This window comes from Schistocerca americana, chromosome X (genome assembly GCF_021461395.2).
Source record: "Schistocerca americana isolate TAMUIC-IGC-003095 chromosome X, iqSchAmer2.1, whole genome shotgun sequence".
Taxonomy (NCBI): Eukaryota; Metazoa; Arthropoda; class Insecta; order Orthoptera; family Acrididae; genus Schistocerca; species Schistocerca americana.
The window spans coordinates 791,706,249-791,726,667 of record NC_060130.1 but is presented as its reverse complement, the minus strand read 5'-3'; the positions used below and the strand labels follow the sequence as shown (position 1 = coordinate 791,726,667).

Below are 20,419 nucleotides of genomic sequence, written 5' to 3'. Positions count from 1 at the left end.
GGAAGCATCAAACTGGCCAACGATAGGAATTTTCTGTTTATTATAAGTTCTCAGATTTCGCGTAACTGGAGACAAGGGAGGGGAGCCCAACTCCAAATACGTGCGAGAATTAATGAGAGTTACTGCAGAGCCAGTGTCCACTTGCATGCGAGTGTCTTTATCCAGAACACGAACAGTAACAAACAACTTATTTGTTTGAGAAAGCACACAGTTAACATCCATGTCCGATGCCTCGTCCTCGTCGACAGGAACTTGAGGGGACTGACACACAGAAGCAATGTGGCCTTTTTTCCTACATGAATTACACGTGGCCTAACGTTTTGGACACGCGGCCCTGTCATGCTGTACGAAACAGCGTGGACAAGAAGGAAGTGCGGAACGAACCTGCTTCTGTGGCTGCTGTTTTCGCTGCGAGCGCGGCGGCCCAACGCGACGTTGTTGACGTGAGTGAACCGCCGCCACATTGTCGGTCCCCTGGGAAACAGGCAAACTGTCCGTGTCGAAAGTGGTCTGTATAGCGCCTACATCACACCATGCGTCTATTTGCGCACCAGCAGCGTGAGACACTTCAAAAGATTGAGCGATGCTTAGAACTTCCGACAACAACGGGTTTGGCAGTTGTAAGGCACGTTGCCAAACTTCTTTATCAGGAGCAAGCCGTAGAATAGGATCCCTAACCATTAAATCAGCGTAAGACTCATGATGAGTGTCCGTGACAAACTGACATTTCCTACTCAGACCGTGTAGTTCCGCCGCCCAAGCCCGGTAAGATTGATGGGGCTGTTTACAACACCGGCAGAACGCCACGCGGGCGGCAACGACGTGGGTGTTTTTTCGGTAATAGTTAGACAATAAGTCACACATTTCTTGGAAGGACAGAGAGGCAGGTTCCCGCAGAGGGGCTAACTGAGATAGCAGCTGATAGATCCACGGGGAAATCCAAGATAGAAATAACGACTTACACATAGGAGCGTCGACAACGCCGAAAGCTAAGAAGTGTTGCCGCAAATGCTTCTCATAATCCTCCCAGTCTTCAGCGGCCTCGTCGTAAGGAGGGAACGGAGGCGGAGAAGAGGAAGCCAGACGATGAGTAAGCGACATCGACAACGCCTGAATAGCAGCCATTAGCTGTGTTTGTTGTTCAATGAGCGCTTGCAGAAGCCGTTCCATGTCTGCCCAGACACGAACGCACAATTCCCCAATGCAGGAAAAAAAATATCCCATCCTCGTCGCCAAAAAGTGTTATAACCTTTAATTCACTAATAATTTGCGTGGATATACAAACGTAGAAACAATAGTGAGTTTCATGCTACCAACTCCGTATCTATCACTCAACTGCTGTGCCGCGACATGCGGCCGGCGCTGTTCATAGCTAGGTGGCGCTCCCGCGCTCAGCCGAGCTGCGGAGCGCCTCTATCGCCGTGTTCGCGTACTGACGTAGGGGCACTTTTAAATCTCGTGGCACTGTCACAACATGCCCTACCAGGAAATTCAGTGGATCAGAAGAGGACTTCATAGAAGCCCCACCTCGAGCTATGAAGTGGATCCAAGACCTGGACATCGATGTGTAACCAATAGCTTCTAGTCTCACATAATACATGTCATATTTCTGTGTATCATATCACATTGACCACTTGCATGTATAAGAAATATTTTATTCACTAGTTCATTATTTTAAATATATCTGTATGTATATTCCTTTGCATTGTAATGACAATTTTTGTGTATGTGCTGCCGGCAAGTCATTTGATAAATATTTAAATTGGTGTCTGTAATAAACGTGCATTCAGTGCTAAGTGTTGCCCTTCTTTGGCAGTCCTGCTTTTGAATTTGGACTCAATTCTGATTATGTGACAATACCGAGGAACCATGAACCACAGTCTTCATAGGCCACAATAGTTCCACTATTGAAATCTGACACATTCTGGAAGACATTTCTCCTTCTTATACATGTCCTAACAAAGTATTCTTACAAATAACAAACATGAAACTGTGATTTCCCAATGAGAAAACTGCTGTATAATTAATTTGCTACCTACTTTATGTGTGTGTGCCAATATGCTCATTATTTGTGTATTCAAGAAAGTAGTAAATTTCATGCCAATCTGTTGTTTGTCGCAGGCCATTTTCATGGTTTTGTAATTTTAATCGCCAGCTGATCAAAATAGCTTTCATGCATGCACCTTGTCATAACCAACTTGGACAGTGAGATGGCACTGCAAGCTGTGAGTGGCCACCACAATACAACTGGCAGAAAGAAGCCATGCTCTCAGGGCAATCATCGGATCACCTGGTGGAGTCCTGTGGCTGACCTGCCTGATATAAGCAGATGCTCCACTGGGTACCGCACTTCCCATTGGCGCTATATGATCTGCCTATTACGCCAGCCGCTGTGTGATGACAATTACCGCCTCACACCCAGACTACTCATGGACTATGTGATTATGTAATACTTCTTTACCACTTGTCTGTCCAGTGAATATGGAATAGAGTGTTAGTGAGTGTAAACCCCAACAGTGACAACTAGTATTTTCCGGACCTGTTGAGCTTCAATTACACTAAAATATGGACCCAAAATTGCTACACCAGTGACTGGCACAACAACAGGTTCAGCGACAGTTGGACAGGCAATTAGTGGAGCAACAGCATCAGCAGTTGGTTTACAACAACAGTTGTCAGCGTTGTCTGTCACGAGATGCCTCACCTGCAGCTGTTCCTCCGTTTCCTTCCTTTGTGGATGGCGTTGAGCTGTGGGACACATATTTACAGCACCTCAACCACCATTTTGTGGTGTAAATGATCAACACCAGTCGAAAGTGATAAGTTTATTTTTCTTCCATGTTCCTACCAAGCTGTGTTAGCTTTGCTCCACAAGTTGTCTCCTACAGCAAACCCTGATACTTTGTCATTTCCCAATATTTGCACTTTGTTGTCAGACCACTACGGAAGTCAGTCTTGAATGGCACGTGCAATATTGAGTCATTAAGCTTCACAGCCTTAATCGTCGTCATGTTTTCACCTGCTCAGGAAATGCTTGTCGAAGATTGTATGCTGATTCTATGATTAGGGAGCCTCTATTTCAATTTAAACTGGATATTTATAAGTGTGCACACAAACTATGCACCATGCAGATCCTTCCTTGGACGAAATTCTTAAAATCGCTATAGAGCTTTCTAACTGGAGTAGTGAGTGGACTGTACAGGGGAATCTCTTTTTACTACACTGGCTGTGACGGCCAGGCCAGCAGTACACATGTCGCAAGCATGCACCAGGAAAACTGGAGCACACCCTGGAATTCTGAGTAAACAACTTGTGCCTCACAGTCATTCTGAGTTGCACAATGACACATCAATTGTTCCCACTAATAGTTCCTTTTTGGAGGTTGTGTCTCCTTCCATGCCTGGCAGGCACATGGGGCAGTGCCATCTTCGCTCATGTCCTCAGTATTTCTACTGGCATTTGCACGTGTGCTGCCTACACCAGTTGGCTATCAGTTTTGCCATGTCATTCACGGTGACATTGCTTCCATGTGCCATGTCGTGCCTGCACAGTGGATTAGTGACGTGGCCACGCACACAGTATCATCTTTTCCAGCTGACTCCATTCACACCATTGGCACTGTCTTAGCCTGGCATCAGGGAAACCCTTCAAGCTCCTACTCATGCAGCATGTGATGGGTCAGGTGGTACCTTTCCAGGTAGATGCTGGCACATCTGTAACCATTTCAGAGTAAGGTCATGGCCTGTGGCTGTGGGTTTTCAACAGAAGTCTCATATAAAAATGTGTCCAGCATGCTTCCATTTTTGATGGTTTGTTTTGGCACAGCGGAAAACGTTTTTGGGTTAATGCCTTCAAGTAATCTGGGTTTTCCATTTCTGAGAATGTGTGTTTAGTCTCCCTGAATATTCTGTTTTAAGGTATTCAATATTTGATGACCTCATTTTCGAAACCGTTTGCTCCATGTTTGGGTCGGGCAGTATCAGTCGAGGTACACCTTCAACTGAAGCCATGTTCGGCCCCATGTTCTGCACTGATGCCCCCGATTCCTCACATTCTCCAGGACACAGTGAAGATGGAACTGGACAGGTTGATCACCCTTGATGTGGCTGTCAAAGTTTCTTCCAGTCAGTGGGCTTCACCCCCCTTCATTGTCAAAAAACCAGATGACTGTCTCAGTCTGTGTGGTGATTTTAAGGCTATGGACAACTAGACGATAGTAGATTCTTTTCCAATTCCATGTCCAGAGGATCTGTTCTCCAAACTACAGAACAGAGACTGTAACAAAAAGACTGATCTGTCAGGCACACATTTACGGCTGCTGTTACACACAGATTCCTGTGACCTTTGACTTGTACAGATATAACTGGCCTCCATTTGAAATCACTAGTGCCCAAGCTCTTTTTCAGTGCTATTTGGAACAACTGATTCAGAGCATTCCCCCATGTGGCAGTTATTTAGATGACACCAATGTGACAGGCACCAAGCACCTCCAGAATTTGCACTACTCATTTTCTCACTTATAGTCCAAAGGCCTGAAATGTAACCTCAGTAAGTGTAAGCTTTTCCAGCCCTCAGTGGAGTACTTTGGCTTCCTACTCTGCAAACAAAACATCTGTATGACCAGAGACCATGTGCAGCCATCGATAACATGCCCCACCCCCAACTCTGGAAGAACTACACTGCTTTCTGGGGAAGATTTGCTATTATGGTTGCTCACTTTATGTGGTCACCTGTGTGCGAGGCAGCATTTCTTGCACTAAAACAGGCTCTGCAATTTGCACCATGCCTCATCCCGTACTCATCGGGAAAGCCCTTCTCTTTGACACTGATGCCCCACAGCATAGACTTGGCATGGTGCTCTCACGCCCAGACCCCAATGGCTCTGAACATCCCACTGCTTTCCTTTTTAAATCTCTAAGCCAAGCTAAGCGCAACTTCTTATGGATATTGTCTACACAGTGAAATGTTGATAACTGTCTGTACAGTGTGAAGTTTCAATTTATCATGGACCACAAGCTATTATTCAGGTTGTTTGGTACTCAGTCGAAACTCCTGGACAAACTTGCACAAAGGCTTAAGTAATGGGCAATGTTTCCACCCACATACACGTACAACTTTCTCGACAAACCTTCTGGTTGCCATGCAAATACCAAGGGTCTGCCTCATTTGCCGGATGGCCCGGACCCCGAGTTTGACATTCAGGAAGCCATTGTTCATTATTTTTCAACTAGACTTTGTTGACCTTTCAGGAGTTCCCCTCAATGTGCGGCTCAGACATGGGTGGACCCAACACTCTGTTGTCTAGTGGAACTGGCATGGTTGACCTGAAAGATTGCCCAATGACACCCATGGCATGCTGGAGACATACTTCGCCCTCCATCCTAGCTCTCCTTCTGTAATGGTGTTCTCCTCCTCCAGACAGAACAAGACTGGTCTCTAAAGTCATTATTCGGCCAGCCCTGCACTCAAAGGTCCTCGATCTCCTACGTCCCAGTCACTGGGCTGTTTCCTGTATGAAGTAGCTGGCCCTTTGGCATGCCTAGTGGATGGCCACCGAAACCAATATCAGTTTGATCCTGTACCACGTATGCCTGCAAGCAGCTAGCTCACTTCCCCCCCCCCCCCCCACCCCCCCTCCCTTTTTCAAGGTTTTTCTGCCCTGGCTCCGCTCTTGGGATTGTCTTCACATTGACTTTGCCAGCTCTTTTATGATGGATGTGGCCCATTGTGCTCAACTCATTCTCCAAGTTTCCTTGTATCCAACACTCCCCTCTACTACGTCAGCAAATGTCATTCGGGCCCCGTTTCACATCTTCGCAACTGAGAGTCTCCTATCAACCACTGATCCAGACAACGGTCCCCAGTTTGCCTCTACATAGTTCACTGTTTTTGTGAGCACCAAGGGATCACACACTTGCTCACTGCCCCATTCAACCTGCAATCCAACAGTGAGATGGAACAGAGGGTACAGGTTTCAAGGAGAAGATGTCGGCCATGGTACACTTTGCTTCTACAGATGAGGCCCTAAGAACCCTGCTAAGTTATTGCATAGTCAGCTGCTGTGGACTCTCCTTACACTGCTGTCTCCTCTAGGATCTTGGCTCCCGTGCCTCACGCCTGTCACCGGTTCCAGCTTGGCATCTCGGTTTGGGCGTGATTGTTCGCTGTTCATTCTGGGTTCCTTCTCTGGCAGTGCCAACAGAATCAACTACGCTCCATATTGCCACAGTTGGCGTCTTCAGCCATGGACGTCATGTCACCTCACCCTCTCCTGACTCTTCTTCATCCACCAGGTCTGCCTTGCACCAGCTAGCCCCTCAGTGCCCAAGCGCTCATAGACTGCACTCAGGCACTACAGTCTGTCTCCGTTCCAGTTCCAGCAGAGGTGGGTCTATCTCCGCTGGCTGCTCCATGCACTACCACTGCTATTGACAGTCCTGGGATTGTCAACATAGACGTGCAGCCTACCTCGGACTCAGCCCCACAAGGGGCCCTCACACCCCCGTACCAATAATTGCCCTGCCACCAACTTATCACAGTTGGCACTGAAGGGGCTGCTTCTGCCACTGTGTCCTATGTGCCACCTTTGGGATGGGGGGAGAGGGTGATGTAACCGACTCGGACAGTGAGATGTAGTTATCAGAACTGTCTGAAATCAATCCATACTTGATGCCTGCCGCCTGCATTGCCGATGCTGCTGTGAGCGGTTGCCACAAGATGAACACTGGAAAGAAGCCTTGAGGCAACTGTTGCATCACCTGGCAGGATCCAGTGGCTGACCTGCTTGGCATAAGCGGGCGCTCTGCCAGGAATGCCAGTTCCCACTGTTGCTATGTAAGATATGCATTTTATGCCAGTCGTCTTGTGGTGACAACTACTGCCTCATAACCGGACTACTCTTGGACTGTGTGATTCTGTACTTCTTACTCACCATGTGTCTATCGAGTGAATACAGAATAAAGAGTGTTTGCAAGTGTAAACCTTAACACAGCCGTAACAATTTCATCTCCTTCATCTAGATACCAGATGGATAATTTATTTTTGAATATATATGAATATGAAATCTACAAGACCTGTATGTGGGGGTACATTGAGGAAATTGGAGAACTGTTACACTGTGAGAAGCAAATATTATAAGTTTGTCATTACCTTTAGTTTGGCTTCGTTCAGATGAGAGGACTGATGATACAGAATAAATTTTGTCTTAAGGAAAAATAAAGTCATATAAAATAAATAATATCACACTAGATACATTTAACGTTAGAAAATCAGTTCTTGGGAAATGCTTACCGGACATCATTTACATTCTCTTTTATAACAGCACCTACTAAAACAAAACAAATTTCATAGACATAACATACGAGTTCTATTTTCCATAACCTAGTATGTTTGAATAATACTCTACAGGACTGTTCCCTGACAGATGCTGAAAAAAGTGTCGCAGAAGAAAGCAATATGTGCAGCACATCATTTTAAACTTATATAATTATATAAGGTCAAAAAATCAACTGAAATTTCTATCATTAACCCACACAAAACCTGGATAAATTCTGTCATGTGATGCATGTGATTAAAGCTGTTATTTGTAACTTTAAACATAAAATTAAAAAGAAGGTTTTAAGTGTAGCCCAAACACATGACAAAATGAATCATTCATTGTATGGCATTTTTATTGAGTATTAACAGCCTTCCAAGAGTGAAGATGAAGGTTTGACAGGAAACACAAACCAATTATCCCGATTTTTCAAGTTTAAGAAACTGCTACAGTACTTCCTCACATGGAACAGGTAATGTGTCGGGCATGTTATATGAAATATTGCAACACAGTACCAAATTACCAAAGCCTGCCTTCTTTGGAATTAGAATTATTACATTCTTCTTGAGGTCTGTGGGTATTTTACCTGTCCCATCTATCTTGTATACCAGGTCGTTCAAATGGCTCTGAGCACTATGGGACTTAACTTCTGAGGTCATCAGTCCCCTAGAACTTAGAACTACTTAAACCTAACTAACCTAAGGACATCACACACAGCCACACCTGAGGCAGGATTTGAACCTGCGACCATAGCGGTCACGCGGTTCCAGACTGTAGCGCCTAGAACTGCTCGGCCACTCCGGCTGGCCTATACCAGGTGGAATAATTTCCCAAGGGCCTCAATAATTACGAGCATATGTTGTCTATTCCGGGGACCACATTTCCTCTTAGATCTTTCGGAGCTCTGTCAAATTCTTCTTGTAGTATCACATCTCCCATCTCATCTTCATCTACTTCCTGTTCTCTTTTCTTTCTCTTTCTCTTGTTCTCAAGACTTGTTTCCCTTATATAGACCCTCTATATATTCCATCCACCTTTCCCTTATTTGCTTCGACTGGCTTGCCTCCTGAGCTCAAAATTCATAAACCTGCTTTTCTTTTCTCCAAAGGTCTCTCTTAATTTTTCCATAAGTAACATCAATTTTTCCTTTAGTCAAGTATGTTTCTGCAGCCTTATATTTGTCCTCTAGCCATTCTTGTTTAGTCATTTTGCATTTCCTGTCAATCTCATTTTTTAGATGCCTGCACTTCCTCCTTTTGCCCAATTCATTTGTTGAATTTTTATATTTTCTCCTTTTGTCAGTTAAATTCAATATCTCCCAAGTTATCCAAGAATTTCTACTAGGCCTTGTCTTTTTACCAATGCAATCCTGTGCTGCCTTCACTATTTGATCTCTCAAAGCTACCCATCTGTTTTCCACTATATTCCTTTCCCCTATTTCAGTACAATAATGTTAAATGCTCCCTCTGACACTTTCAACAGGCTCCGATTCCTTAAATTTATCCAGGCCTCATCTTCTTCATTTTCTACCTTTTTTATATTTCTTCAGATTTAGTCTGCAGTTCACGACCAATAAACTATAGTCACAGACTCTAGCTGCTCCTGGAAATGTCTTACAGTTTAAAATCTCATTTCGAAATCTCTCTCTCTTACCATCATAAAAATCACTCTGAAACCTTTCTGTGTTTCCAACTCTCTTCCACATACACAATCCGCTTATATCATTCTTAAACCAAGTGTTGACAATGATAAATTATTCTCTGTGCAAAATTCTACCAGATAGTTTCCTTTTTAATTCCTTTACCCTAGTCCCTATTTTCCAACTATTTTTCTTTCTCTTCCTTTTCTACTATCTAATCACCCACCACAATTAAATTTTCTCCTCCTTTAATTTTACCTCATCATACATTCCTTCAGTATCTTTATCATCCATGGAACTTGTTGGCATAGAAAGTTGCACTACTGTGTCACCTGTTGGCTTCATGTCTATCCGGGCTACAACAACACATTCACTATGCTGCTCATAGTAGAGTATCCATGTTACTATTATCTTACTCTTTATTAGTCCTACTACTGCACTACCCCTCTCTAATTTTGTTGCTAAGCCTGGACTGACCTGACCAAAAATCCTGTTCTTCCTGCCATCACACTTCACTAATTTCCACCCTATGTGACTTCCATCTACCCATTTCTCTTTTTAAATTCTCTAACATGTGGTTAAGGAACCTAACATTCAACACTCCAGTACATAGATAGCCAGTGTTGATTTTGCTAATGACGACATCCTCCCAAGTCATCCCCACATGAATATCCGAATAGGGTTCTATTTTACCATCCGAATATTTCGCCAAACAGGATGCCATCATCATTAAACCATATCTTAGTGCTGCATACCCTTGGGGGGAAAAAAGAAATAGCTGTAATTTGCCCTTGTTTTCAGCCATTTGCAGTACTAGTGCAGCGTTGGTCACGTCAGCTAAAGTTACAATGTCAGATCAGTGAATCATCCAGACCCAAGGTGATAGCTAGAAGCTACATAAGAACTATGCATGTTAGCAGCGCTGGTTTAAGGACCAAGTGACCCAAGCCGCTGCATAGGGTGTCAAGCTGAAATGGGTGCCAGAGGCACCTCAACTGTAAGATATCTACAAAGGACATATCGCAATTAGTGGCAGCCACTTGGGTACTAAGCTACGAAGTTAAGGGCACACAGGTGCAAAATTTGAACATAATGGGTATCACAATTAGTAGCAAAAACTGACATGATTGAAAGCATAGAGGCAAAAGGTGGGAGGGTGCAGGAACCAAACAGCAAGTCACTTGTGTGGAAAAATGTTCTTGAACGGGCCCTACATGTTAGCCAGAAATCGCTGAAAAATTCAAGTCACGGGCTGAGGCAAGAGCCTGAAGTAGTTCCCTGTCAGTGAAGGGTTCATATATAGTATTTAGCTTGGTAGGGAGTGAAACATAAAGAATATTTCTTCCACTTGTAGCTTCTGCAGTAAAAAGACAGCCAGATAGTAAGGCAACACTGATGCTGTCACAAAGTGGGCTGCAAGGTATACTGTGAGAACTGATGAATCGCTAGAGAGACCACCCTGTAGGGCAAGACCTGGAACAGCCGTTCAATGCTGGCGAGCTTCATCTGTGGAGGATGTTGTTTGAATCATTGCAGGGTTCATCAGTAGTCCTGAATTGCTATTGCAATGCCTTTGGTCCCCCACTCCACCTGCCGACGGTAGGGGCTGGGGGGACACTTTTAGAAAGGGAAGCAGCATGTCCAGCGGTGTGGTTGATCACTCCAAGACACCTTGCACAACCTCATCAATACAATCTGACAGACAGGCAGTGGATATAACACCAGAGGCATATAAAGGCTGGTTGGCTCTGCAAAGTGCCCAATGTAATAGTTGGTCTGTCAGCCAGCGGCAAGGAAATGACAGATCACCGAAAGTGGTCATTGTCACAAAGGTCGTCCTGCAGTCACCAAAGAAGAAAAGTCACAACATTAAGAAAAGAAATCATTAGATCGATAGCTAAAATGGTGTCACGAGCAGCACTGAAGTGGGTAGGAGAACCATCACTGAGGAGGCACAGACCATGGTCTGTAAGAAGCTGGTCAATTTGAAGGCCCTACCAGATGAAGTGGCCCACAGGGGGGTCATGTGCATTGTTGTATTAATGCAGTCAATTCAACATATGAAAGCGGCCTACCTGGAGGTATGTAAACATTGCAAATAGTAATTGCTGAGGTTGTTTGACCTTGCACCACCATTGCCTCCAGCGAGGTACAAAGGGGTAGCCATTCACCAACAACATCAGAATAAGTCAAAGTACAGACCCCTCCAGATGACCTCTTGGTACCAACATGGTTCTGACAGAACACACAATAACCACAGGGCATAGGAGAATGGTCACCAGGGAAATACGTTTCTTGAAGAGAAGAGGAAATAAAGTGTTGCAGTTCTGGCAGGTGACAGTAGTACCCATAAAAACTCCACTGACTGATCATGTGACTGGTGGCCAGGTTACACATGAAGCGGCCAGGAGGGCCAGTCATGCTGCAGTGTCACTGCCTGTCACCAGTGGGATGGAATCACATCCATAAGCCCCGGCTCAGAATTGGACTGTGTGGGGGGATTTGGCATCTCCAGAGGGACCAAAGGAGCCTTACCCTGATTCTTATTTTTCTTTTCCTCTGTAACCTTCGGTGGGCAAGCTTCATTCAAGGGACTATCCACATTGACAACAGAGAGAGAGGAAGAGTGAACAGCCCTGGGATCCACAGTATCCTTGTTTGGCATCAGGGCTCAGGTCAGGGGGTTGCTGAGGAGAGGGATCCCATGAGGGAGTCCTGTCACTGGTAAATGCCCAAGAACAAGAATGCTTCTCTGCCAAGTGTGGAAGTGGTTCCTAAAGAAGGTAATGTGGCAACCATGGGAAAGAAGAGTGGCGGGAGATCTGGTTTGGTGAAGGCTGAGATGGGGTATAGTCATGGTATTAGTATAACTGATCATCATAGCCGCAGTATGTAGACAGGCATATTTTTTCTGTGCCTCAGTATATGACAGATGGTCAATATATTTGTATTCTTGGATCTTCTATTCTTTCTTGAAAACTGGGCAAACTAGCAAACTTAAAAGGTGATTTTCTGTGCAGCTGACACACAAAGGTGAATGTTCACAGAGACTATCTTTGTGGAGTGATTGGCCACAGTTGCCACATTATGGGTCTGCTGTACAACAGGATTATGTATACCAGACGATAACCATCTGAAGCATCCCACAGGTGGTGGGCCAAACAGTTACACATCACACCTGTACATCATGATCTTAACCTCCTCTTGTAGGGCATTCCCTTCAAAGGCTTGAAGGCATCTGTATTTGTAAGATTATCCTTGAGTCCTTTTTTTAACATGTCTGGTAAGATGTACACCTCGACACTCGACATTAGTCCAGTGTTCCTCATCTGTCTGGATTGTAAAATCTCTGTGAAAAATGATTCCTTGGACCATGTTCAATGTTTTGTATGCAGCAGTAGCCACACATGCCACCTATACGATCACATGCCTGAAGAGATGTAGATTAGGCAGCAGAGGAAGTTTTAATTAATAACGAACTATTCCACATTTTCCCCAGAGACTCAACTTCCCCAAATTTGTCTTGCATTTCTGACAAAAAATAATTCTTTCATCGCAGTAAAAGTACCCCATCAGTCTGTATACAGGCAAAACATCATGAGGTCATATCTCTCTGCATTATAATAATCTTTCCCACCTGAAGAGACTGCTGGGGCCTTTGGGCCACGAGCATAAGAAAGTTTAGTTTCCTTCATGTGTGAATCTTCTGTCTTGGTACCACCCACCCCAACTGGGGGCTCACCTCACATGTGTCACACAGCCACAGCAATGGTCACCTGGCCAATAGACTGTTGCCCAGAGTCCCCACGCCACAGCCATGATGGACACAAACTCCTTGGTTTGCATCAGGAGTTCCCAGCAAAGGCATCAACAGTGTGATCCCTCCATGGTCAAGTGGCTACCACCATGCAGGTACTTGACAACTCCCCAAAACAGAATGTCTCCCCCCACAATAGAATGGCTACCATGCTGGGTTTTGGGTGCAGTACCTTTGCAAGAAAGGAAGGGTTCAAAGAGAGAATGACACAACAGGTGGAATATATGCTGTGCTGAGCAACCTTGCCTGCATAATTTGCACCACACTTCTGTAAAATTTGGAAAAGAATTAGCAAGTCAAACCCAGAAAGGGGACCATATAGGTAAGAATGAAAAGTTATAGAATGCGATAAGGGAACAAAACGAGTATTGTATCCAAAATCACAAACCAGATTCTACCACAATTGGTACCAAGAAGACCATCCAATGGAAAGGCAGAGAGGAAAGAAGAATATAGAAGGACACCCTTGCAGCGCAGAAAGGGAAGTAGGTCTGTAGGGGCGGGGCCCCGTGGGGCAAAGCAAGCACTCACAAAAGAGATGTGAGCCCCGTGAGGAGACAGGAAGCTCAACAACAAATTTAAAATTCACAGATGAAAGTTTCCCAGTGGGAAAGGAAGGAATGGAGATTAATAAGAGTTTAACGTCCCATTGGCAGTGCAGTCATTAGAGATGCAGCACAGGCTCAGATTATGAAATGATGGGGAAAGAGATCAGCCATTTCCTTATCAAAGAAACCATCCCCGCATTTGCCTGGAATGACTTAGGGAAATCACAGAAAACCTAAATCTGTATGGTTGGACAGGGTTTTGAGCCATCAGCTTCCCAAATGCGAGTTCAGTGAGCTAGCCACTGTGCCACTTCGCTCGGTGTTTCCCAGTTGGGATCTGTGGACAGGTAGATTGAATCCATTGGTATTGATTTGTAATGTGATGATGATGTGGCATGTTACGTCCTATATGTATAAACAGACAGAGAAGAGAATACTGACAACATTTATTTTGCTTCTACATTATATTTTGGAATGTAGGTAATGGTGACAGACTACTCTCAAGTGCAGCCCAAAATCTAAGTTATGTTGGAAAGTAAACGTTTGCGGGTGAATTGGCAAAGATGACTAATGTGAATACAGAATTCTAATTGTGGTGACATGTTGATCTGTAGCAGAGCCTGATGTTAAGGTTAGGTTGAAAGATGACAGTTTGCTTGCAGGCTGGCAAATCCAACAAATGCAGTCTCATGACAATAATAATAATAATAATTTTTTTGTGCTACATATTTTACATAAACTGGATTTTGATGAGTGGTTTATGGCTCATATTTTGATGATATCATGGGTCACAGGAGGCAAGTGACAGTGGCAGAATTGCTTACAGAATACTGACACCATGAGAAACATATTTTACATCATCAACTCAGAACCACAGACATCCAGGTTTTAAGACATCTAGGTTCTGATCAAAACAAAAGATTTCCGATTCAAAATTTCAGCTTTATTTTCAACTTTTGCATATTTCAAAACTACTCCTTTTTCCATATTAGCTTTACATGAAAATGATAGTTGAAAAAAAACATTGATACTTAGCTTTTCAATCCCTGTGATTAACTGTGAACAACTATCTAGTTTTTCTGTTTCTGTATGAGATTGTTTCTTTAGGATTTTTCTGTATTTTATGATTCATGCACTTATAAAAACCAACATTCTGAGCTGGATAGAAATGAAGAGTGGCGATGAAAATGTAAAAGAAGAGAATTTGTAGTTTGAGCTGGAAATTGTGTTTCTGGTGCAGGGCATTTAAAGCTAATTCCTTAACACAGTGGCTTCAGTATATTTAAATGGTGCTTCTATGTACATTCTTTAGTAAAGCATATCTGTATGATTTTTATACACTTGGCAATGTCTTCACGATTTGGGTTTTGTTGATGCTTATTATGAGTGCTTATCTGTATGTTTACAGTCATTTTAAGAATAAAAGAAATATTTTTTCTGTGTTTTACTGTATCAATGGTGAACCTCTAAACAAGTAACAGTTTTTTAACTGTGTAAACATGATTTATCTAATTTCATTATACAGTATATGCCATGAACAAAATAAACATGCAAATCTGACTGTAACCTAAAAAAATATATCTTTCTCTGACTCCAGTAATCACAGACATTCCTGTATTGCTGCTTGTTAGCTAGTAATCTACCCTGTCTCTCTTGGTTAGTACTTCGCCATTTCTCAACTGTGGCAAAAGATATAGCATAGATATGCAACATTGTTGTTATCAACACCAACCAACTCAGCTCTTTCAATACACAACTGACTGCAGTGTTTACTAAAGGCCAGTTATAGCATTGTCATACATTCACAAAACTCACTCTATGTATATTGTTGCTACACCTATTCCAGCCAGTTAATCTTAAATGCTGTAATCCAAATCATACAAAAGATTCCCAGGTTCTTTGTGACCTGTCTAACTTTGATACTAGCTTTCACAGCATTTGTGACCTGATATTCTCCAAACAACTTATCTTGCATCAGCCGTCTTACACCCCACCCATAACTGCTCACCTAGTGCAAGACTCTTATTACCTTATCTTGCTTCCAAAGCATCAGTGTCATTCCTATAAATCTGCTGCATCCTACATTGCTATCAAGGTGGCTGATATTAATTCCCTTCTACTTCATGTAACAGGAGAAGCTTTTTCCTAACAGAAGTTTCAAATGTGAATTTTGCATTTTTCTATCAGTTTTTACTTGCTGCCCTTTGTCAGTTTACACCATATCTTTTCCACTCAACCTATCTAATTCAAAATACTCAATTTCTAATTCTGCCTTAAGGATATAAAGATTTCTTCCCTGTCTCATAATAATCCTGTCACACCTCCAAAACCTCCTGATCCGTGGGAGAACCTTACCAAACACTCTACTAGCCTCGCCCCTCGCCACGCTAGTCACCAGAGTGAAAAGTGACTCTCAGTCTTAGTGTATTATTGCCAAACTGAATCATTTATGGTAACATCCACATTTACCACACAAGATGCTAATTTTACAGTAAGGGAAAATGGTAATGGCCCATTAAACTGCCCAACAGCTAGCAATGCTTATTGATAAGTGCTGCCATTTAAGTTATGATATATTTTTAAAGTTACCTGTCAACATTTGCAACTTACATTTTTATTATTATAACTGAACTAATTGTAGAAAGGTAGGAAATTCAGGGGAGGACATCTGGATAAATTTAAAGAACCAAAGGTTCTTGAGAGTTTCAGAGAGTGCATGAGGCAATGTCTGACTGAAGCAGGGAAAAAGAATATAACAGAAGACAAATAAGAATCTTTTAGAGTTGAAGGAATGAAGACAGCAGCAGGTCACACAGGTAAAGAGAGAAGCCTAGTAGAAATTTCTGCATACTACAGGAGATACTGAATTTAATTGGCAAGCAGATGAAAGGAAATGCAGGTGTCTAAAATATGAGCTTGACAAAAAAATGCAAAATGGTTAAGCAGGAACGGGTATAAGACAAATGCAAGGTTGTAGAAACATGATTTACTGGGGGAAAGACAGTTGGTGCCTATAGGAAAATTAAAGAGACCATTGGAGAAAAGAGAAGCAGGTATACGGCTACCTTACATGGCAGGCCAATACCAAGCAAAGAAGGGAAAACTGAAAGGTGGAAATAAGTGAAGATGAAATGGGAAATACAATACTGTGGAGCACTGAAATATGTGGAGCAGACAACATTCGCTCAGAGTTACTAAGATGCTTGGGAGAGCCAGCCGTGACAAAACTATTCCACCTGGTGTGCAAAAGACATGAGGCAGCAGAAGTACCACATCTTCAAGAAAACTGTGATAATTCCAATTCCCAAGAAGGCAGGTGCTGACAGGTGTTTATGCCATTGAACCCTCAGTTTAATAAATGCAAGATCCAAAATGTTGACAAAAATTACTTATTGAAGAATTGAAAATCTGTTAAAGGTTAACTTTGGGGAAGATCAGTTTGGATTCCAGAGAAATGTAGGAACATGTGAGGCAAAACTGCCCCTGCAGCTTGGCTTACCACGTAGGTAGAAGAAAGGCAAGCCTACATTTATAGCACTCGTAGATTTAGAGGAAGTTTTTGATAAGGTAGCAGAGATGAAATACAGGCACCAAAAGGTGATCTACATAAATGAGGCTGCAGTTATAAGAGATGAAGGGCATGAAAGGGAAGCTAGAGTTTGAGAAGGGAGTGAGACTGGGCTGTAGTGTATCCCCAATGTTGTTCAATCTGTACATTGAGAAAGCTGTGAAGGAAACCAAGGAGAAATTTGGAAAAGGAATTTAAAAAGTTCAGGGATTAAAAATAAAAACTGACATTTGCTGATGACATAACAATTGTCGGATGGCTAAGGACTTAGTTGAGTGGAAAGGACAGTGCGTTGAAAATAAATTATACGATGAACATCAACAATTATTAAAACAAGCTAATGGAATGTAGTTGAAGTATATGCAGCAATGCTGAAGAAATCTGAATAGGAAATGAGACACTAACAGTAATAGATGAGTTTAGCTGTTTGAGCAGCAAACTAACTGAGGCTGGCTGAAGTAGGGAAGATATAAAATCCGGACTGGCAACAGCAAGAAAAGCATATCTGAAAAATAGGAATTTGTTAAAATATAATATAAATTTAGATGTAAGAATGTCTTTTCTGGAGGCGTTCCTGTAGAGTGTAATATAATATAGATGTGAAGCCCCAACAATAAGCAGTTCCAAGAAGAAGAAAATAGAAACTTTTGAAATGTGGTGCTATAGAACAATAGCAAAGACTAGACGGGTATGTCTAATAACTAATGAGGAGGTGCTTAATCTAATCAGGGTAAGAAAGAAGTTTATGGTACAACTTGATTAAAAGAAGGGATCGGGTTGATAAGAGAGACCCTGAGTAATCAAGTAATAGTTCAATGACGGAGGTGTGGGGAGTAAAAATTTTACAGGAGACCAAGGCTTGAATACAGTAAGCAGGTTCCAATTGAGGTTGGTTGTGATAGTTACCCAGAAGCCAAGGGGCTTGCACATGATGAGACTACTGAATCAATCCAGTCTTTGAAATGGCGACCTCGACCATGTTTATTATGAATAAATGAATTCCTTGCAGTCTGTTGGTTTAGTCAAAAGCTTTACTTTTTATAAATGTAATCTGCAATCAGGCTGTTCCAACGAAAATGTCTGCTGCAGACAATGCACTAATTTTATGTCTCCAGTGGAGTGTTGAACTATGCGAGGTAAAATTTTTAGAGTAGTGGGGAAAAGGGAAATATGTGGTTGATATAAGAGTAAGATGGATATAAATACACTGCATATAAAAATAGATTCATAAAAGTTTCAAATAATGAAGGAAAATATTTTGATAACGTCAGTTTATCTTTGAGATGGATAAATCGAATTACATGGGAATTATGAAGGAACATTGTTTAACACCTTTTAAATGCCGAGATAACTAGACACAGATTATGTGATAAATTGGGAAAGAATGATATGGAACCCCCTCCCCTCGATTTGTCCATGGAATAGTTTTGGTATTCACCTTAAGTGATTTAGGTAAATTATACAAAACTTAAATCTGAATGGTCAGCAGGGAAGTTAAGCACTATTCCTGCATTATGAGTCCAATGCCTTAACCATTACCAAGCACCATTAAGTTACCCTATAGGAATAAAACTGTACAAAACATTGATGATGAAGTAGAACAATTTCATGAATGGCATCTGGAATCAGGAAGAGTACTACTGCCATATGGCACACACAAAACTAATGTTACTGCATTTTCAACATTGAATCTACCCGCAATATAACAAAACATCAAAAGCACATTGTTTGAGAATCAGCAACAACTGAATGATAGTTTCCTGGTTTCATTTTATTCCACTAATTAGTGTTCGTGGAAGATAACTTCAATGGTCTTAGTGATGATGCTTTCAACCCCAACGCAACCAGTATGTCCGCGTTTGTTTACTGTATGGGCAACTCATTGCATATGGGTACCGATAATTACGAGTAAACTGCACGAAATGAAACAGGCTATAATAATTTGGCTTACGCAGTTACAACTGTTACTCTAGCTATATGATTAAGAACAGAAGAAAATCCATAATCTAGAAAATGAACAAATTCATTGATTGGATACGACCTGGTTAGTACCAGATGACACAGAGGATTGAACGAAAATCTGTACATCGTTAATGTTAACGATGTACAGATTTCTGCACGTGACGTCTCGATTACTTACAAGGTACTCAAATCCGAACATTTAACAGTACGCAACGCGGAATTACTGGCATGAATTTTCAACTAACGATCGTAGAACTTCATTTGAATTTACAAAGGATACATCTTACTTGTTCAGCTTGAAAAAACTGTTTACGAATAAAACTACGAATCACTTTATTCAGAATTGCAGAACACATTTTGACGATATGCTACTCTACTACAAGAAGCTCAGACGTTTACATAATCTCTTTAGCTCAACGTGACATTCTCATAGAGATAACGAAGCTGTTGTTTTTCGCTCAGGGCGAAGTACAATTTCAGAAAATTGCCACTAACTCTTGTTGATATACGGAGTTGCCAACTTAATATTCTCGCGGTTTTGTCTTCAAGGCAAATGACAAGAATGGAACCTAATATTTAGGTATTTTAGAGACTGCCAACATAACACAAATTCGGTGGTGGTGAAGGTGGCAGTAGTAGTAGTAGTAGTAGTAGTAGTAGTAACAGTAACAGTAACAACAACAAAATGTTACGCTGCTTTACATCTGCGCAGAAGAGCATTGCGTGTTGACATATTAGGGCAGAATTCGGATGGGCGCAAACCTGGAAATTGGAGGTTTGAGCAAAACTGCGTACATCTGTGGGTGCAACTCGCATCGGCATAGACAAATCGTAGTGTATGGGCAGCCAAACACTGCGAATCTGGCGAGCGAGAAGTGTTTCAGTCAGCTGTTTGTTCAGATTCCAGATAGTGTGTTTCGATTTTGCGTACACAGTTAATTCTATAGTTGATATGCTTCAGTGTTTTAGGAAATTCATTGCTGAATTTTTTTAAGTATGTAGGAGTCATCCACGTTTGTGGACAGTTAAGACAGCTGCTTGCAATTATTTAACAGAGACAACAAGAGCAGTTAATCCTATGACATACAGGGGAACTGTAATTATAAAAAAAGAAATCTATGTGGACTAAGTCAAAATCATTCATCTGCATGCTCTGGATTTAGAAACATCACTTCCTACGATGACCTGAATACAAGATTGCTAGTAAGGCCAATCCTCACTGCTCGCTGCTCGTCACGTCATGTCACTGGCTTTCTGAAGAACTTGCGGAAATTAAAGAAACCATGCTCATATTGAACCAGATGCATAACCATGGCTGTACCAAAAGGAGCAGAGCAGACAGAGAGCATTTATAGGTCACATCTTAAATGCAAAAATTTCCACAAAGCTAAGCGCCTTCCGGCAAAAAAAGAAGAAGAAGAAAACTAGCATGCTGTGTGTATGTGGTTTAAGGGCGCTCAACGTCGAGGTTATCAGCAAAAAATAGTAGTAGAAAGAGTTGCTAATAAATGTAAGGCAGTATGGCAAACAACAAAACATGGTGACACATCAAAATGCGCACAAGCAGCTC

At 42.2% G+C, this 20,419-nt stretch overlaps 1 protein-coding gene across 1 annotated transcript in view; it reads right to left on the bottom strand.

Moving 5' to 3' along the window:
- Positions 1-19,378, bottom strand: part of LOC124555096 (glutaryl-CoA dehydrogenase, mitochondrial-like) — a 159,727-nt gene extending 140,349 nt beyond the window's left edge. The window contains exons 1-2 of the mRNA XM_047128893.1: positions 19,130-19,378; positions 7,150-7,179 (exon numbers count right to left, since the gene is read on the bottom strand). Coding sequence (XP_046984849.1) covers positions 7,150-7,179; positions 19,130-19,205 — 106 coding nt within the window. The 5' untranslated portion in view covers positions 19,206-19,378. The remainder of the gene's footprint in view (positions 1-7,149; positions 7,180-19,129) is intronic.
- Positions 19,379-20,419: the final 1,041 nt, after the last annotated feature.